Below are 18,582 nucleotides of genomic sequence, written 5' to 3'. Positions count from 1 at the left end.
GTAATTGTCAGATTTAGATGAAAATGAAAATTGTGTCTTTTGGGTCTTTTTTTGTGAAATACGGGAGTGAAAGATTGGTTGTCAAAATCTACTGGATACTCATTTGAACAAGTGTCACCACGGAAATAAAATAGGACAAAATTTGACCTTTTCTGAATAGTTTAGAGTGGTCTTGCTCTTTACCAGAACTAGACCTCATGGTAATGAAGAAACATGAAGAAACCAGTTTCTGTGTTGAAATGTCTACTATTTTGTAAAAAGAAATATAGAAAATATATTTTATCATCATGATGTCTAAATCAGTATCAAGCCTTTTTCTTTGTTTGAATCTTTATTATTGTGACAACCCTAACTCCCATAGTGGCATAGTGTTTTGGCCTGGGGTTTTCAAAAAGTCTACAAAGAAAGAAAGAGATGTTCATTGTGTACATACATATACAAACTAACAACAGAAATAATTAAACTAATGCAAAAATCAGAACATGACTGCTCCAATCTTGCAATGGTAAATTGGAAACTATTGGAAACTAAAATAGTGTGCAAATAGAACACACATGCTTCACTTCTTTATCAGTTTCATAATTATAATATAATTATAGATACATAGATAGATAGACAGATAGATAGAGAGATAGATAGAGAGAGAGACAGAGAGAGACAGAGAGAGAGAGAGAGAGAGAGAGAGAGAGAGAGAGAGAGATTTGAATGCATAAAGCAGCATCAAGGTCAGTACTAAAGATTGCTTTGTTGAATGGCTGAAAACACCTCTTCTCTTTTGAAATCATCTGGAGTTCTTTCACACTTGAATCCATATTATTGACTTCATTTTTTCAAAATTTTGCTTTGGCCTCATACAACTCTACCACCCTCTCTTATCGTCTTTGTTCATAACACATCTGTCTCCTGCTCTGACACTTGCTTTTGATTGCTTCCCGTACACTTTCATTACATACAGTCAGGCATTTGTGGACCTGTGTAAAACTGTGTGCAAAAGTGTAGATAAAGCAAAGCAGGAAGGCGTTTAATCTCTTCTTTATTTACAACACACTGCAGCAATGTTCTGCCCATGACAGACCATCCCACTGCTCACTTCACAATCGTCTTTATTTAAGATCACAGCGCCAACAACCAGGCTCTAAATCACATTTAGCTTTGCCAATAAACTGCCAGTCTGTTTGAAAAATACAGACAAGTTTTCCACTCAACATCAAAATGTTTTAATTCTAATGACCGCACGATGAGTACAAATGTCTCCACATCAACACATTATGACAATCTCTGAAATAGTCCAAATGACAGGGACCAATACCATCCTTTCCCAGTGATTTGTGCATGCACCAGTGCAGCATGACAATGATGAAGACTTCTGTCTGATGAAGGGGGTCCCACTCTGGGATCAATCCATCTGACTTAAAGGCCAATTTCGAGGGCTGAGAGCTTCCCAGGCATCGATCAGAAAATCGCCCTGAATGTTTGCCAATGAGCATATTGTACACAACACATCCATGAGTCCTTGCTTTGTGCTGTAAGACCATGTAAGGAATAATACTGTCCGTAGAGAAGCCCTGTTTGATGTATTTTATTGCACACTTGGTCAGTTTTTGTCCAGCGATCAATAATCCCACAAGTGTCTCTCTCAGCAGCTCAGAATCTTGATAAAGGCCCGCCTGAACTCAATGTTGAAGGTGGTGTAGATGACTGGGTTGAGGGCACTGTTGACGTAGCCCAGCCAGGTGAAGGCGCTGTAGAGCGGGGCCGGGACCCAGCAAGTCCGGCAATGAGTGTTCAAGATGTGAGTCACAAAGAAGGGCAGCCAGCAGATGAGAAACACTCCTGGAGACACAGAGAGGGGCAGAAAACAAGAATAAAGCTAATATACTGTAATATATATATACCGGTAAGTACTTTTGCACTTTCATTTACCAGGTCTCTAATAAATGTTTGAGTCCCAGAAGTAGTGGTGAGTGATGAAGTACTCAATTTTTGCGTAAGTAAAAGTTCAGAGACCAGAGCAAAAAAAAAAAAAATCTACAAAAGTAAAAATATCTCATGAAAAAAATCTACTTAAGTAAATGTATTAAAGTACCTGTTTTAAAATGTATTTAAAGAGTAAAAAATAAAAGTATTGACTGATTTTGATAAAGATTTGTGCTGAATTTTGATCAACAGAAACCAATGAATTAATATTTTTTCCTAGTTTTTATTTGCATATTTTTATTTGCTTAATAACCATGTGTTATTTATTAATGTGTTAAAAATAAACCCCTCAGGCTTTTCAGCAGGTCTCAAACAATAATAAAAAATACTTGTTCTGTTCAAAAGTGGAATAGAAAGTACAGGCAACTGCTCTCAAATGTAGTAAAGTAAAAGTATCCCCTTTAAAATCTACTTACGTAAAGTACAGATACCTAAAAATTATACTTATGTATAGTACTTTACTACTTTTACTTTGCTACATTCTACCACTGCCTGGACATCACACTCAAGTACTCAGACAAGCCCTGTGTTCATTTACAATAGTTGAGGAGAATGATTCTTTTTTATGACAATTTCTATAAGATAATAAAATAAATTTAACTACTTTGTTAAAATAGTACACATTAGAATTTCCTTGAGAATAAATCACATAGCTGATTTAAGGGCACAGATGGAACTAAATACTTTACAATAGAAAAAATGATATATTATGGAAATGAAACAAAGACTGGGGTTGATGATTTAAGAGTGATGGTGCTTGACTGATGAGTGGTAATGTGACTCATTTTCACATTATGGAAAAAAACAACAACACTGAAATAGTAGAAGGAGAGGAGGACAGAAAGTCCCTCATGTGAGAACATGGGAGGGTACAGTGCAGTCTACAACTCTAAATCTCTAAATGTTTCTCCTCACTGCTTGCTATTTTGTAATATTTTTGATTGTTTTATGTGAAAACTTAAATATTTGAATTAAAAAATGCTATGCTAATGCACTATTACTAGCACTGTTAAATTGTTAAAACACATATACATATGAATAGAGCCATCACATGTGCAACCCCCAATAGGAATCAAAAGGACATTTAAACAAAAATGATGATGATGATGATGATGATGATGATGATGATGATGATGATGATGATGATGGCATGTGAAAACTGTCCCTTTGCTATGATACATGAAATATGCATATTATGAAGAAAACCAGTAATGTGCCATAGAGCTCATACGGGCATCCATGACACCTGCTCAGACTGCCATTTAAATCCAGTTTTGTCACACATATGGGGGACAGTGCAGTCAGTGGGCTTGTGTGCGCTCACATATGGAAGCTGATCACACAGGAGGGACTGAATCTAATAGAATCTTTGACCTCGGTGTGACCTCAAGTTCACCCAGAGGCCTCTGAAACCACTTACTAAGATCTCGTGACATGTGCATCTGAGTTTTGCAGGAAAAGCACCACACTTATTCAATTATCCTCAAATTAACGTTGTGTAATGGTAAAATGCACATTTATTTACCAATCATTTTGTATGCATTTTAGTCCCATCACTAACTGTTAATAAGAATCAGGTGAAACGAACTGCCCGACACTGTTTCAGACACTTGAATGTCCGTCATGATGCATTTTCAATAGCAACAAAAAACAAATAGGCAAGTTTTAAACAGGCAATTTAAAAGGAAAAAGTAGGATATTCACAATTTTGTTACCCTTCACAAAACATCCCAATAAATATCGTACTGTTAGATACATATCGTGAAAATACTGTACCAAGAGATTTGGATATCATTATATCTCTACATTTTACTTAAACAACTTATTTGGTTTGGTTGTAAATGTGGAAACTTAAATGGATTTATTTGTCCAGATATATTCTTGTCCAGATAAATGCTCGTTACATCATGAATTAGATGGTAAAAACAGCAAAAAATAAGAGATTGTAAAATATTTTGTCATATTTATTCATTTTAACACAGCATTTTCTCAGGTACATTGTTTCTAGTGATGTAACATTCGTGAGCGAGTCGGCTCTTTTGAAGGGTTGGATCTGGATCTCATTTTGAAAACAATCAAATCTTTTTATTTCTAATTATATGCATTTTTACAGATTAATGCTGAACCAACACAAGAATCATCACAGAAGCAGAGCAGGAGAGATTTGTGCACAAAAAACATATTTGACATCGTAATAACAGTTTTTAGAATTATTATTAGGCTATTGTAGTGCACTGTTTTAGTTAGATAGTTTTCATAATTTCAAAGTGTAAACACACTCCCACTCTCAGACAGATTTTTTTCATTTCTTTTACTCCCACTCTTAGTTTGAACCAATTTAAACATATCTGAGCCTTTGCCATTTCTCTGTGATTAGTTAGTAGATAAAATGAGTTCTCACATTGGCATCTGTCATATTAATAAAAAGAGACAGTCTTTTGAACAGCTCTTTGGAATAAACAGAGCCAAAACATTTGGATCCCATAAAAGAGCCAAAAGTCCCATCACTGATTGTTAGTAAGAATCATGGTAAGCCAGTTGCCCGACACTATCTCAGACTCTCGATTCTCTGTCATAGTGGATGTTCAAGAGTAACAAAAAAACAAATAATAAGCAAATATTGGAGACCTATAAGGAAACAATTGCATGACACTATCCCGCATACATGTTTATGATCTTGCATATTATCTTGCATATTGTTTTACATAGTTTGCACATCACAGGAGATGATACCCACTGTAATTTCAGGTCATATGATTTTTGTACATTTATTTGGCCTACAGTGTGATGTGTTTGTTTATGTGATTGTGTCTGAACAATGCCAGGAAAACGCTGAGGTAAAGAGCTCTTACATACTCCTTAACCTGAACATTTCACCACAACAGCTATTGAATAAGACCAATTAAGTGTTTATAGCGTTTATAGCATGTTGAACAATAGGTGGCCGGAGCTTATTCACAAAGAGGCCAAGTACTGTACGAGTGTACTTCTATGACAAGTCAAGTGTTTGTGTTAATGTTGAAGCTTGTTTTGGTCAAACCACTGCATGTAATAACTCCACCAGGATTACTGTAAGGATGTACATCTGTTAAACTGCACATGACAGTTATGTTTTGGAAATTATTACTTTGTTTTTTATCAGTTAGATTGTGAAAAGTTGAACAGACTTGAAAATTACTGGAGTTTTTAAAATGAATGCCTATCAATGTCATCAAGCTCAAGGAACATACTTGTCAACAGTTTCAACATTAAGTAGAAAGAAAATAAAACTGTTGTCACATATTTTGCCAGATAACCTTTATGCAAATTAGACAACCTTGTTCATAGTATTTGGTTGCTAGAAATTTCCTCTACCTGTCTAATGCCCGTGCCTAACAAAGAAGTGAAATTAATGGTGCACTGTGTAACTTTACTGTCGGGTGTCCGCTTGCCTTCATGGAAATTGATTTGCCTGTTATATTCCATAGTATGGTATTTAACTTATCAACTGTTAAATGGTCACATTTTTATACAGTGCCTTCAGGGCATCAAAGCACCTGACATCACACACATCAGTGTATGCAGACTCTGGAGGCAAAGTGTCTTGCCTAAGGACACAATGACAGTAGTCATCTGTGATGATATACTAAACAATACATTGGAAAACAATACATTCCTGCTGTCAGAGGGGTGTCTATCACTACAGATTTGACCTCTGATTTGGCCTGGCGGCATCACCTACTTGTCTCCATGAAGATCAATACGTTTAATGCCATACTGTGGAACACTTCAGGCATTGCAATAACATCTCCATGGAGACAAGCAGTTGCACCGGCAGCCAAAGTTAAATAGTGTATCTTTAAATATCATTGTATTAGCTATGTTTTAGTGAAACTTGTGGTCTGACCTGTCGTATGCACTTACTCTCTAACACACAGTAAAACTAAGCCCCTCACAGATGACAACATGTGACATCGATGGTGAAAAGCAGGTGAGAAGCCCATTTGTGGCGAAGCAGTATGTTCCCTGACATTGTAATGCGATCAGACACCTTTGATGAGGCTTTGGAGAGGCAGATGTGAGCAGGGCCACAGCTAACTGGACCTGGCTCGCCGTGGACCAAGTGCTAATTGGAGCGTGTGGAAGCCGTGTCAAAAAACTCCCAAGCAACCTGCAGCGAGCGAGACACTGGTGACATTTCTGCACGATTTACTCTGGCTTTGTCAAATAAGCCCCAAATGCACAAATGGACTGTGTTATGAAGTCTGGGGTAGAGCGTACTAGGTGAATGTATTCAGACAGCAAAGGCTAGCCAAGTTATTACACCTGTATTGGATTTTAATAAAATTCCTGCAGCATCTGACAATGAGTTAGATGAGGTTCCAGGTCAATAGATGCCGCCATTCTATCACTAAAGATAACTCAGCTGTCATTCTTTTCTCATATTAATATGCCTTTTATTCATAGGTTACAGACCAGTGTAGCGGCGTTGACAGAGCACAGGCTGCAAAATATGGCATAAAAAAATTGTAAATGGTAAGATTTTTTTATAGCGCTTTTCCACCGTCCACCTCCACTCAAAGCACTTTACATTAAGGAACCACTCACCCATTCACACACACACATTCACACACACACCAGTGCACACAGACACTGGAGGAAAGGTGGGTTAATTGTTTTGCTCAAGGACACAACAACAATATTTGTTTGTGGGAGCTAGAGTCACACAGCCATCCTGTTTGTCAATAGATCTTGTCCACTCTACCAATGTTATGTCGAGAGCAAGATTTGAACTGCCAACCTTTGGATCACTACCAACTGAGCTACTGTTTCTAAATCACAAGTTGCTGAATCACAAGTTTTTCCCTTATATTGATCAATTTTTTATTTTAATAAAATGTTATTATATTATTATATTTAGAAAAACAAAATACAATTCTTCCTGTATTTATTTCATGAACATAAATATGACACTTTTAGCCATTTATTTATTTCAGAACTCAAATTCTTTCCAAACCATACGGTTTTACTGACAGAGGATTGGCTGTGGATCTCCCCATGTAAAAAAAAATAAAAATCTAACCATATCACTGACAATTAAACATGGCTGAATTTTGATCTTGATTAAAATTCAATCAATTGCCCAGTCCTAGTAGGGCATCCACAGTTCATACAGGAGGTACAGGTTCAATTTTCTGCTGGCAGAAATCCTACATTATCCTCCCATAGGAAGCCAGCATACTTGTTTATATTCCAAGTGGGGAAGATGGACGGAGACAGGAGAGATGATCTGTTATTACTGAATACTTTTTGCAGGTTGAAATCCTCTTTTATTATTTATTATTTAAAAGGAACAAAGCGCCGGGTTTACTGTCACTTTTCTTCAGCTCTGCAATTACACTGACAATAGACTTGAGAATTTTTCTATACTTCTGAATTTGACCTAATTTTATTGGAAGTAGGAGTTCAAGTATTATAAATGTATGAAAAGGCTTATCACTTTACTATGACAACATACTATGTGCAGTATAGGTTTCTCTCTAAATTCTCTAAATGTTGGAACCAACAAAAAATAAGATAAGATTAGAGTAACTTGATTTGTCCTACAATGATGCGATTCTAGTGTTGCACTGCAAATTTCAAGAACAGCAGGAAAAAATTGCAATAAAAAATAAATAGAAAATGCTACTAAAAAATGCTAGACTTAGATCTAACCATTTAACTAGAAACTTAGTGAAAAGATGACAGTAGCTAAGTTGGTAGCGTGTTTGTCCACTAATCCCAAAGCTGAAGGTTCAAATCCTGCTCTCAACATAAAAAGATCATTGGTTGAGCTACAGGTTGGCGGTGCAGTTCCAGATCCCAACTTTTCACACACTGGTGTGCCTAGAGGTTGGAAAAGTGATATATCAGAATCTGACCATTTACCATTTAAAGCTACCAGTGCTCTCTGGTCTTCTTCTATCAGACCAGAGCTGGCACACTATCAGACTGCAGTAAAGCAGATAGCATCTATTGGTGACACGTGAGAATACAACAAGAGCGAGTGGGCCAATCTAATTACAGATAGTGACTTTAAGATACAAAAAGATAATAAAACACAAGACTGTGGAGGTACAGTAAAAATATAAGATTATAAAACGAGTATGTAGAGATTTTTACTTTACTCCATGTTTATATGGTATATATGGTGTATGGCACTCACCTAGTACTATAGCCAGCATCTGTGTGGCCTTCTTCTCCCGGGCGTGCATACTCCGGAAGCGGGGGTTGTTGAGGTGGGACGTGGGTCTGAGGGCTGTGTGTGTGCGGCCATTGGACAGGTCTTTTACCTCACAGCTCATGCGGATCTGAGGCCTGTCGTTGGGGGTGCTGTCGTCCACCTCTGCCTCTATATCCTCACGCTCCTGCTCAAGGTCCATCTCAGTCCGACCACATGAAGCGTGACTGATGCTGCAGTAGTTCTGAGTGTCCACTGGGGGCAGCATGGAGTTCTCCACAGGCCCGGTTTTGGGACGTTTGCGCCACATACATCCTGACAGCAGACTGGGTTTAGGTGGAGGTTCTACACTTTCCTGTTAACACAAACCACACACTTAAATGACTATTGTTCTCACAGGGGTGCTGCTGTACTTTATGTAAGAGCTCAATATAAAAATGTTTGGCAGGCCAATGTCAATTTCACCTGTGGAATTGCACTATTGTCACTGTCTATGTTGACAATACTGCTGTTAGTTGGTTGGACCATTACACTCCATTCACTCCACTTCAGCTATTCTGTATCTATAATTGCATGGTTCCACTTCATTTTATAGTGCATCCTTCTCGGCAAACAAGCACATCAAAAGAAGAAACCATAAACATCAAAAAGTCACAAATTACAACTGACTTGGAATAATCTGTGTGTGTAATCTCCATAGGCTTTATATATAAATGGACATAGTTAACCTGCTAGCTGCCGCATTCCAAATCGAAAGTGATTACGGGTGAACTTCCAGCTCCATCGACAGTTTCAATTCACTTTACATTAGGAAACTGTCTCTGTAACTCCTGGAATGAGCCTCATCATTTTGGTCTTAAAATATCACATTAACCTGCTCTACATGATCCTGGTATTTTTTATTTTTATTTTGCTGTTGTGTCTGTAACTCAAAATATGAACATTAAGAACAGACAAAGCAACCGCCTTCTTTCCTCAACGTTGGTCCTGCTACTGTTAGCAACAGGTTTGATTGACAGCGTTGCTAAGTGCCCGTACTGCTAGTTCAGCAGAGAGCGAGTGTTTAGCAATGGCGTCAAGGGGCGTTACCTTCAACACCTTCGCTCCAGATTGGCTCTTTCGTTGCTTTGATACTCGCAGTTGGAATTTCAAATATGGAACTTGGCTCCAAATTTGCCCCTATAACTTCTAGTCTCGATGATTTGACTGGAGCAGAACGCTATGGGTGACGTCACACTCCCTTAGTCCACTTCTTTATACAGTCTATGGTAATCCCTCAGCCACCAAGGTATGATCCATAATTGTCTAGTTGACAGATTTTTATTTTTTTTCAAGTTTACAATAACCTATTTTTACATTCTTGCAAACTGCAAATAGAGAGAGCACCACCTGGAGGACGTTGGAAACTACAATTTTATGACAAGAATATGGGGGCGCATTGAGACAAGTGTCAAAAAAACAAATGGATAAATCAGGAGCGTTAAATGATGCACTAAAGCTGCTAAACTGCTCGTTAAAATCATGACGGGCTGAGATACACATCACTAAAGAGCTCATCAGATCGGCTCATTCATTTTGTACAGCTGTAATCGTGTAGCAGGAAATCTAGTAGCATTATTATTAAAGACCCGCGCTTAAACTTTATTACCCCTTTTATCTCTATTTCCCTTTATGAGATCAAAACTGTGACACTAAAACAGACACAATAGACATATTTTGGTGGTTTCTCTTTGCAGTTGTTTTGAGTCATTCTGAGCCACATTATGTTGTAGTTTATTCCACCGAATGCACTTGGCAAAAGCATCAAAGCTTCTATGTTTGGGTACCAGTGATTGCTCAATTTCATTTCTCTTCTGTAAATATTTCTTGTGTCTGTGTGGGGAAGAGTTAGAGTGTTTGTTGAACAAAAGTCAGAAAGTTTAAATGGCTCATTTTATGCTGTTTTCTGATCTCTGTTGTCTAATGTTTCCTCATCACAAACACACCTGGAGTTGTGTTTTGTTTCATTCACACATGTTTAACACGCAAACCCAGCATATTTAGGCTGAGTTCTTTCCTCAAACAGAAAACACTGTTCCACCTTTTGTCGTCATATCTTAATAGAGGATGTGCTCCACTGTGTTTTTAACCTCCATACACATTCACTAGAATTTTGGATGATTTCAGCCCTGCAATAGCCAATTTTTACTGAATTAAAGGTAAACAGTAGCTGTTGACTTCACTTCATGACATCACAAGGTTGAACAGAGCATTTTCAGCTTTGGAGATGTAGACAGACTAAAAATGAAGCGCTACTCAAACATTTAACATTCATCCATTTTGTGTCATATAGGTCCTTTAAGACATTTTCATTACATCTGATAAGTGCAGTGTGGAAAGTCAATGTAAAGAAACAGGACCCCACAGTGTGATTATTATTCTGAACAGAGGAGACAGACAGCGAGACGCATATAGACTCAAAGTGCAATATGTCACCTTTATGGCTTATTCATTGATCTTTTTAACTATTACAACCAATACATTATAATTTACAGCTGTGATCATACCAAGCTGCTCTCCAACTTTTAATTACTTTTTCCTGTGAACTAATTACTGGCTCCACGGTTCTACATATTTCACTATGTTTAATTGTTTTGTCGCAATATTATCTGCAATCACTCATGCCCACGCATACATTTTTATAATTCCCCCCTGCACTCATATATTCCATGTTGTATTTTATGGAAATTTACTGTAATGCATATGAAGGAGGATATTATAAGTAGGCATGTCACAATAACTAATTTTGAAGTGCGACGTAACCCATTTTGAAATGGTAATAATGAAACTAAACCATTAATTATCCCCAAAACCCTATTCTCAATGGGTAAAAGCCAAAGTTAAATCTGTCAACTGGACAAAAAGTTGTAGGAGTGAAAACGTTTCGCTGCTCATCCAAGCTGCTTCTTCAGTTCTGAATCTAATATTCAGTTTAGAATCTTCTATTCTAAATGGGCAATATTGTTAAAAAACATGAGCTGGCATAAATAAATAACACTTAAGTAGTTAGTTTGTATCCATAATGAGCAATAGAAGTTCATAATTCAGCCTTCTATGGCTCAAATCCCATTATAGTACAGAAAAATAACCAAGAATTTCCCAGTAGTACAAAGAAAAATACTGACCTCCAAAAATGATTACCCCATCTATCATATATTGAACATTAAGTCGATATGGTATTTATCGTGACAGGGCTAATTGTAAGTAGTGAATTCATTGCATCACTTATAGATCAAGGTGACACAAGGCTAGCCAGGTGTCACAATCTCCACTTTTCTCGAACCCTTGAGCCGAGACCACCCATCAGGAACACAAACCACAGGTGAATAAAACTACACACGAATAGCTACAAACAGTAGAGCCTGGCCTGCAGTCGATGCAAGGGTTAGTCAAGCATTAGAGCACTATTCAGCAAAACTAGAGCAGAGAGAAAGTGAAGACCCAGGAGTGTTACCGTGATGTGGGATGGAGCAGATGAATATATAGCACGTACCACTTTAATCCTGATAGGTGACAGGTCTTGCTTGGCCTTGGGAGTCTCTTCCTGTAGACAGGTCTCCTAAGGGACAGCACACAGGTTCAACATAGAAATGGTTTTCACAGAAGAATGAACAGCCCTGCCAGAGTCTCGTCTGTTTACAGGTATGTGGAGCTATATTTGTCTCTGTGTATTTTAAGGAGACACATAAATATATGTACCAAACTGACACATGTGGAACAGATCACAGTAAAAACCTGTAATAAAATCAAGGTCTACAGTAAATGGGGGAGGTGGGTTTTTATTGTTGTGAGACGGATTGGGCAGAGTGGAACCCACGCAATAAATTTCAAGTGGTAAAAATACAAGTGTGCAAAAGACAAATGGGTTATAAAACGGAAAATTATTGTCACATTATACGATCATGGTCAGACCTTCTTTTCCTCATAAATTTCTTGGTGGTCAAATACACTTGGAACACACTTTTATTGGTATGAATGTACAGTGTGGGCAAAACAATATGATTCATGCTACTACACAGTGTTGTCATGATAATTTGAGACTCAATGTTGACACAAAGAAACAGGCTTTTCTCTTATATAGAGAGAGAGGTACACATACATACATACATATATACCACTGCTGAAATCTTCTCTACACTGAACCACTCCTGAATGAGGGATTACACCTTCTCATACATTATGGTACTTTTATACAACAATGCAATGTAATTTTCAATCCAATATAATCGACATTTAAATCTAATTTAGGTGATTTTGCCACTATCAATACCTGTTTTCATAAAGTATCTAGGTTTTAGTATCTCGAAATAGATTTTTGGCTGTTTGTTTTGATCATACATCTCTTCTTTTATTGATAAAGTTAATACTGGGAGAGCCGTTATTTTTATGTGTAATATTAAATAAACCATAAACCAAAATGTGATGTTTAGTCAAATCAAGACTATGTTTTAACTGCATTTGAGATGAGTACTAAACATAGTAATGAAGCCAGTGCTCTCTCTTTGCTCTCAGAGGGTTTGTATTCCCCGAGGAGGAAGTCAGAGTAGAGGTAGACATAAATATTCAGAGCAAAATATGAACCCTGTCTTTTTTTAGATAAAATAATACAGTTAGTAATGCTTGTGTGTTTTTGTATGCATGTCTATGGGCTGTTACCAAGATTAAAAGCACTGACTGATGGGAGTACATTTAAAATTGGCAGCACTTTCACCAGTTTTAGTATTTTCATTTAAAACACAAATTAGCAGTAATGACTCAATAGCTTGCAAATGTTGAACATTCCCCTTTGCTGACATTTTGAGGAAGTGTGTGCTGTTCAGTATCATTTAATTAAACTGTCTGTGCATCACTGAAAGTAAAAAGCTGAGTGCCTTGTCTGCAAAAAGACAAAATTATAAATGAGTAATCGCACCACTTCAGCTTAGCGCTTTTAATAAAACCTACATTCAAAGCATACCAAGCACAGCAAAGGCTTCATTCAATTATAGAAGAAAAACAAATTGATTAAATTCTTGTGTCTCATACCAGGAATAAACTACAGTGTCTTGCCCAAGGACACATCAGCTGACTAAAGTAGAAGGCCATTATCAACCTCTTTTATAATCTCAAGTGATCAATGAAGGGCTAGCTTTTGGAGAAATATTTCAGAACACTGTTTTTAGAGATTGAAAGGAATACACGGTATGGAAACATAACTCACATTTCTATGTATCAGTTTCAGCTAATGATCCTCTATCTTTCTCTATGGACTGATTTTTATTGAATATTTCTGTGTGCCTATGGGATAGTAATGCATCTGTTTTGCTGGTGCAATGACACAAGACACTGTAAGATATTCCTTCTGTAAAATGATTAATAATAAAATCAGGGCAGTGACATTACAACTGCTGACTCCCTTCTCGCCTTAAATAAGTCATTTTTCTTTGTGCATACGATTCTTTGGTTGATTTACATTATAACACGATTTGAACTCCTTCAGGGCTTGGGTCCCTCCTGATGTGTGTCTCTTCTACTCACGGCTGCCTCCTCAAACTGGCTCAACGAAAGCCAATTATCTGTAACCTACTGCTAAAATCTAGGCCTTCGACTGTGAATTTGTGTGCAACCAAGTGTATAACAAAAATAACACAGAGGGAGACAAATCTGAGGTCCATTATGGGAAAAGCTCAAAGGGAAGCTGGTGTTGTTGCTCTTCGGGAAAGGCTGATATAGTGCTATTTTAAAATAGGAGGATGATACTGATATTGACCTAACTCTCCTTGCCTCAGGATAAAGACGTTCATTTGTGTGATAGATGGATCTGGGGCGAGTGTTAGATTGACACATGTAGATCAAAGAAGTTTTGAGAATAAGAACTGCATCGCAATGAGTTAGCTTGCGTTGAGAATAAACACTGTCACCCTTTTAAGGACTAAATATAATGCTTCTATTGCAGTTTTGGAGTTTGTGGGATCAAATAAGACATCAGCGTTTAGTGTCTACAGACCCCAACTCTGACCTATTTGTTTGATATGTATTTACCATACAGGTGCATTCAAAATCACAGCTGCTACCGCTTTTTGGCATTCTCAATTCTCTGGAGATTTCTGCCCCAGGCACCTTTTTAACTTAGCGTTGAGACACTTACAAACTGCCTACACTCTACCACCATTTGATCTTTGCTTTATTACTATGATTACACGCACATTTTATACCCAGGTGGATAACGATGCTTGAGAAAATCTACAAAAAACACATTTAGCAGTTTATGTTCAAAAGGATCAGAAAAGGAGAACACTAACATGTGCAGGTGAGTGTCAATTTTAACTTTACGCATAATATATATGAGATAACATGAAAAAGTTATTCAAGGTCGGCTGTCATGAATTTTTTACTGCTCTATTATATTTATTAGTGGATTATATGAGGACCATAAATCACATAGTTCTTAATGATGTACTTACTTGTATGGTTCAATTAACTTAAAGAACGACAATTTGTCATTTGCGTGTTTATTTGACAGTGTGACACAAATAACATGTGCAAGGTTATTATGGAAGAGGCCAGATGTGGTGTTCAGCTGTGGGAATCGTGTATGAACTTAATGTAGCTAGACAAAAACTAACACTGAATAAACAGCTGCTGCCTGAAAAACAGTATTACAGTATTATTGTCACAACAGCCCCATTCATACAAATTTTGAATATGGATGACTTAATAAAAATATAACTGATATGGATGCAGTTTTCAACACAGTGAATAAATAACAACCCAACATATGCAAAAGCAATTTATTTGGGCCCTTTACCATGTCCTCCTCTGACCAAATTTGACCTGCAAAATTACTAAATATTTAAATTATAATCAATATCCAAAATGGCTGAAAATTACTCTGGTGCCAAATTTCAACTGGCTCCTTCAACGGGTCATTATTATTCTATCTGCAAAGTTATTCTTTCTATAAACCATCAGATTTGACAAGTACAATGGTCATGTTTTTTTATAGCGCTTTTCCACCTTCAAGGCTCAAAGCGCTTTACATCAAGGAACCACTCACCCATTCACACGCACACTCATACACTAGTCTACGCAGACACTGGGGGCGGCGTGGGTTAAGTGCCTTGCCCAAGGACACAGTGACAGCATTTATCTGCGAGGGCTGAAATCGCAACACCATCCTGTGAGTCAGTGGATCTGATCTCGAGGAGTGGGATTCAAACCGCCAACCTTCGGATCAGTGGAGAAACACTCTACCAGCTGAGCAACTGTCGCCCCCACAATGTGTCTGAGCAAGGTCTAGTATAAAATACACGCACTACCCTTTGTGTAATACTGTTTTCTGATAAAAATTATGTTTCATTGTTTTTATTCGTTTTGAGAGAAAGTCCTTACATGGTCCATCTGCCTCAATCATGTACAGTATTAACCCAGACCAAGTGTCCTTCGACTCTTTCTTTTAAATCCAATCCACTTTATTTATATAGCACATTTCATAAACAAATTGTTTCCAAAGTGCTGCACAGAGACAAAGTGACATAAAAAAAATAAAATCAATAAAATCAATAAAACACATAAAAATAAATAAAATAAAAGAAAAACACAGAGGACCACACAACTCACGCGGTGTTAAAAGCCAGAGAATAAAAGTGGGTCTTAAGACGAGACTTAAAACACTCTACAGTGGGAGCTGTTTGAACGTGGGGGGGCAGGGCGTTCCACAGTTTAGGTCCAACCACAGAAAAGGCCCTGTCCCCTCTGGTTTTAAGTCTGGTCTTAGGAACCACGAGCTGGAGCTGGCCCTCAGACCTCAGAGCGCGCACCTTTCTTTTAAAGGGGTATAAAGTCATGCGATGGTTCAGAGCTGCAGGTCCACTAGACAGAACATATCACTAAGCTCCAGTAGTGAAATGTAACAAAGTACAAGTAGTAAAGTACTGTACTTAGGTACATTTTTTTTAGGTATCTCTACTTTATTTAAGTACATTTACAGTGGATACTTTTTACTTTTACTTCACTACATTTGAGAGCAGATATCTATACATTCTACTTCATTACATTTTTTAACTGGACTGAAAAATAAAAAGTACTTTTCATGATTTGAGGGGTTATTTTACCAGGTTCATGGTAACATTGCCAAATAGTTTTGAGTTCAAGCTTTGGCTTTGAGCAAAGACAAATAAATACACAAAATTCATAAGGCAAATTAAGAATTGATTCATATTGCTACTGTTGCTACTTTTTAAATCAGTATCACTAACAAATTAATGACACTTTCTTTTTACTCATAATGTACATTTTTTAAACAGGTACTTAAATACTTTTACTTAAGTAATGTGATACTTTTTACTTGAGTAACCTTTTGCCTCTGTATCTTTACCTCGGTATCTGAACTTTTACTTACTAACAAAATTGAGTCCTTCATCCACCACTGTTAAGCACTGCTCTTGTCATAGTAACCATCACATGGCATATGCCAGCTGATATATCAATAGAATCATCATCTCACTCAATAATATAGTCTCCTGAGCTCTTCACTATCACAGCTACGAGTATACAAAAGCCTCTGAAGCCTTTTGTCAGCCCCAAGCCACAATAGCACGGCAGTTTGCCCAATTTCCCATTACTTTATCCCATAGATACGGAGTTTGTTCCAAAAACATTTAAAATATACAATATGTCTTTCAGACTTTGTGTCATTAAATAAAATCTTTTCTTCAAGGTTCAATAGTTCAAGGTTACTTATTTGGACTGATGGGTAAATTTAGTTTAGCGGTGAGTTAGCTCAATCATTCACATGTATACATATCTGCATCTGGAAAAGTGACAGTGCATAGTGCAGGAAGAACTAAAACCCCATTAAATACAATACATTAAAACAAGAATAAAAATATGGCATATGAATAAATGGGGGATATGACAAAGATAAATATAATAACATCACTTGTTCAGGGCACTTCAAAGGTCTATGGGAAAAAATGAAACAGAATTTAACTTGCAGAATATAGGCAATCAGCAGGACTGTTGCACTTCATAAATGACAGAGCCATAATGCTGAATTAATTGAAAATCACTGGGCAGAAATCAATTTCTGTTGCACTATTGCACTATACTGGGAGCTAAACATATGTTATTTTAATGGAGATATTTATGTTTGTTATCCTTCACACCCACATGCTGGCCAAACACCCTATAAATAGTTTTCCTTACCACAGATGGTGGGACAGTGCCAGGCTGGACCTTCCCGCTGACCTGGCCAAAGGCAATCCTCTTCCGGCGCATCCTGAGGAACACGTAGATACGGATGTAGACCAGCAGGGTGACAATAAACGGCAGATAAAAGGACACCACAGACGAGTAGATGACAAAGTCCGGGTTGGAGATAGAGCACACCATCGGGTCATCTGAAACACATGCAAAACAGCAGCCATGACGATGTCCAAGGGTGTAATTAATGTAAAGAAAAGATGACCTACGACCTTTGAATATGCCCTTGCAATCACCTTTCCTGGCCTAAAGCGCACGTCATGGAACAGATGGAGCCATGATTGATTTTATAATAAGCATACTGTAAATTTGAGATAAGCGCTCTTTGACTTTATAATAACAATGTATGAACCAATTTCACGATTCGCACAAGTTAAATGGCTGTCAGCTCTGGACTAATCATATTGTAAATTGAAATGTTAAAATAAGATGACATTGCTGTGGTGAGTTGTATGCTCATGAACAAGTGAATTGCTACTCCCTGGATGTTGGTCTGGATCAATATCACATACCCCACTACACACAACGATAGAAATGAGGAAAGACAGACACCAAGCTATTTCTGGCATCAACCTTCTACCAATAAACAGTGTTGCTTTGTGTATCTTTTCCATGTCAAATGACCATGTTTTACAAAACCACTGCTCTAAAATACAGAGGATGTTGGACTTCAGAGGATTGTGCCCCCTCCCTCGCTGTGACATATAAAGGCTGAGCAAATGGTGAAATTTGCAATCAAGTTCCTTTGTCTTGCATTGATTGTAGAGGAGTAGACTAAACGACGAACAGCATTTACATTGGCTCTGCTCTGAATCTGGAAGTGCAGTCATTTGAAACAGGAAATAGCCACTGGCCATGTCTATAAGAAGTCTCAATGTGTTTATTCTTGTTACAGTTATTATAATATCCTTGCATCACTCTAAACAAAAGTAGGGGGAGTGATTTTGTCATGCTCAGCTATTTTTCACCACTCAAGGCTATAAATAATTCAGCTCATTATAGGAAATGATACCCGCCACCCGCAGTCACCTAATTTAGCAACAACACAATAGTTTGCAAAGAAAAACAGAACAGACTCTTACACACAGTAGTAACCTAGAATTAACAAAATAACACACTTTTTT

The 18,582-nt window shown here is 37.4% G+C and overlaps 1 protein-coding gene across 1 annotated transcript in view; it reads right to left on the bottom strand.

Moving 5' to 3' along the window:
- Positions 1 to 1,085: 1,085 nt before the first annotated feature.
- The window catches only part of drd3 (dopamine receptor D3), a 34,452-nt gene continuing 16,955 nt past the window's right edge, over positions 1,086 to 18,582 (bottom strand). Inside the window, exons 5-8 of the mRNA XM_033985823.2 lie at positions 17,402 to 17,595; positions 11,709 to 11,774; positions 8,162 to 8,531; positions 1,086 to 1,833 (exon numbers count right to left, since the gene is read on the bottom strand). Of these exons, the coding sequence (XP_033841714.1) occupies positions 1,637 to 1,833; positions 8,162 to 8,531; positions 11,709 to 11,774; positions 17,402 to 17,595 (827 nt within the window). The 3' untranslated portion in view covers positions 1,086 to 1,636. The remainder of the gene's footprint in view (positions 1,834 to 8,161; positions 8,532 to 11,708; positions 11,775 to 17,401; positions 17,596 to 18,582) is intronic.

This window comes from Periophthalmus magnuspinnatus, chromosome 20 (genome assembly GCF_009829125.3).
Source record: "Periophthalmus magnuspinnatus isolate fPerMag1 chromosome 20, fPerMag1.2.pri, whole genome shotgun sequence".
NCBI lineage: Eukaryota > Metazoa > Chordata > Actinopteri > Gobiiformes > Gobiidae > Periophthalmus > Periophthalmus magnuspinnatus.
The sequence above is the reverse complement of the archived record's forward strand: the minus strand, read 5'-3'. Positions and strand labels throughout refer to the sequence as shown.